Source organism: Lottia gigantea, assembly GCF_000327385.1.
Source record: "Lottia gigantea unplaced genomic scaffold LOTGIsca_3600, whole genome shotgun sequence".
Classification (NCBI taxonomy): domain Eukaryota; kingdom Metazoa; phylum Mollusca; class Gastropoda; family Lottiidae; genus Lottia; species Lottia gigantea.
The window spans coordinates 1-3,226 of NW_008709222.1; the positions used below are offsets into that span (position 1 = coordinate 1).

At 32.1% G+C, this 3,226-nt stretch overlaps 1 protein-coding gene across 1 annotated transcript; it reads right to left on the reverse strand.

The window, feature by feature from the left end:
* Positions 1 to 45: 45 nt before the first annotated feature.
* LOTGIDRAFT_176763 (hypothetical protein) lies at positions 46 to 2,810 on the reverse strand (the record flags this gene model as incomplete). Its single annotated transcript, XM_009058946.1, has 10 exons — positions 46 to 267; positions 899 to 1,434; positions 1,719 to 1,828; positions 2,110 to 2,114; positions 2,284 to 2,288; positions 2,342 to 2,346; positions 2,400 to 2,404; positions 2,458 to 2,462; positions 2,632 to 2,636; positions 2,806 to 2,810. Coding segments are annotated over 10 exons (903 nt in total), but the record flags the coding sequence as incomplete, so codon positions are not given.
* Between the last annotated feature and the right edge of the window lie 416 nt (positions 2,811 to 3,226).

Here is a 3,226-nt window from a genome sequence, read left to right on the forward strand (position 1 = left end):
GCCGATCTAGTTTTATTACTTCCAATTCTTCTGTTGCCACTTTACCTTTCCTGGACACTAAAAAATCTTTGGAATTTTGTCTCCGTTTAGATTCTTCGTGACGCCGTTGTTTAATGCACAGTAGGGGTGATAAAAATCGGAAAACGAACATTTTCAGCCATGTGGGAACTTTGTGCGGTTTGCCTCTCTGATGATGAATACCCAGAATAAATACTGAAGAAAGCACTGATAAACAACTCGTCGTTAATACAACCATCAGATAAATACCTATAATACAAAAAGTTAGCAATTTAACATGTCCGATCTTACATCACGATCTCATTGATTAACGATGCAGCAAGAATGGTGTACATTGACTTTGACTGTTGTTTTCTAACCTGGTGGTCGTTTTGTTAGGGGGAATATTCTTTCTGACATATTCGATCATATAACAAAGCGACATCTGAATATTAACCCCCTGTCAGTGATGCAGGTAAGAGGGGCTGACATGTAAAAAGCGTCTAGTCGTTCGGATGGGACAATAAACCGAGGCCCCGTGTGCTACAGGCTGTGCACGTTAAAGATCCCTCGACAGTTGGAAATCGAAAAAGAGCAGGCTAATGCCGCTGTCCTGCCAAATTTTCCCTCATTGTACCCTACATGGCGTTGCCCGTCTTCATTAGCCCACATGGTGCGGAAAAGTAGGACGTAAAACTCCATTCATTTTATTTTTTTAAAAATCTTAACAAAAATGGCTGTCTATTCTACTATTTTGTTCAATGACCAAGCTGTACTTGCTATGTCATTTGTAAAATGGGATAAACTTGTGTCAGTGTTTCTTGAGACCGAAATGGAGATTTTAACGCAAACTATAAAGTGAAAAAAAAAACGCATTATGCCTACATAAAAAGTAACTTACTGATAACTGAGATAGACTCTGATGTTTGTGGCATTTTATCAGCTACCATTAGCATAAATACAGTTATAGTCAGTAATACGGAGAGACCCAGTGTGATTTTCTCACCACTCTCAGGCGGTAGCAGAAATCCTGCTAAACACAGGAATGATAGAATGATACATGGAATAATAATGTTCATAAAATAATACTTAATACGTCGTCTTAGATAGATATAGAACGTAACATCTGGAAAAGGTTCGTTACAGCAATTGTAGGTTACAACATTTCTTTCTACTGCTAACCCTAACAGCTCCCATTCACCGTTATCAACAAAATTAGATAAATCCATCGAATTTGATCTGTTCCACACATCAACCTGCCACCCATTGTAAGCCCAAGATCCAAGTTTCAATTTACAAATTTGGTTATCAAAAGGAAAAAATGTGATGTCTATTTTACAGGAACTTCTAAATCTAATAACGGGACCCCAAAACACTCTGCTGTTATTGTACACCATAGCTAAACTCTGCATGTAACCCGATGTATAATCATCTACGCTGAAAAATACAACCATTTCACACATTTGAAGATCAGAAATTACACAGCCTACACACACTAGGAATAGAAACCCAAGTGAGAGTGTCTGAGAAAATTTTTTCAGAAAAAACATGTTGATTATAGAACGCTAAACTCTCGAACTTATTGTATCCCACGCCCATCCTCATCTGCAGTGTTAAAGAAAGTTACCAAAATCCTTATCAATAACGTCCATAAAAAACAAGATGTTTCCGCAACAAACCATTTTTCATAATCTCTTCAATGTTGAAATATATCGACAAACCTGTTATATAAAACAATATCTGGCAGCCATATTGTATCGCATGGTATTCTTATAGATATTATATCCTCAAAATCACTAGCGTTCCATACCAATCTTTCATCATACCATTCCTATAATGTAAAACAGGACACATTAATTAAATTGTCATATCTTTCATCATGTCACACCTATAAAGTAAAATAGGACACATTAATAACACGTCATATCTTTCATAATACCCTTACTATAAAGTTAAACAGGACACATTAGTTACACATGTCATATCTTCATAATACCATTCCTATAATATAAAACAGGACACATTAATAACACATTTCATATCTTTCATATTACCATTACTATAAAGTAAAACAGGACACATTAATTACACATGTCATATCTTTCATAATACCATTCCTATAATATAAAACAGGACACATTAATAACACATGTCATATCTTTCATATTACCATTACTATAAAGTAAAACAGGACACATTAATTACACATGTCATATCTTTCATAATACCATTACTATAATATAAAACAGAACACATTAATTACACCTGTCATATCTTTCATAATACCTTTCCTATAATATAAAGCAGAACACATTAATTACACATGTCATATCTTTCATAATACCATTCCTATAATATAAAATAGGACACATTAGTTAAACATGTCATATCTTTCATAATACCATTCCTATAATATAAAACAGAACACATTAATTACACCTGTCATATCTTTCATAATACCTTTCCTATAATATAAAGCAGAACACATTAATTACACATGTCATATCTTTCATAATACCATTCCTATAAAGTAAAACAGGACACATTAGTTACACATGTCATATCTTTCATAATACCATTACTATAATATAAAACAGGACACATTAATTACAGCTGTCATATCTTTCATAATACCATTCCTATAATATAAAACAGAACACATTAATTACAGCTGTCATATCTTTCATAATACCATTACTATAATATAAAATAGGGCACATTAGTTAAACATGTCATATCTTTCATAATACCATTACTATAATATAAAACAGGACACATTAATTACAGCTGTCATATCTTTCATAATACCATTCCTATAATATAAAACAGAACACATTAATTACAGCTGTCATATCTTTCATAATACCATTACTATAATATAAAACAGAACACATTAATTACATCTGTCATATCTTTCATAATACCATTACTATAATATAAAACAGAACACATTAATTACAGCTGTCATATCTTTCATAATACCATTACTATAATATAAAACAGGACACATTAATTACAGCTGTCATATCTTTCATAATACCATTACTATAATATAAAACAGAACACATTAATTACAGCTGTCATATCTTTCATAATACCATTCCTATAATATAAAGCAGAACACATTAATTACATATGTCATATCTTTCATAATACCATTACTATAATATAAACAGAACACATTAGTTACATATGTCATATCTGTCATAATACCATTCCTATAATATAA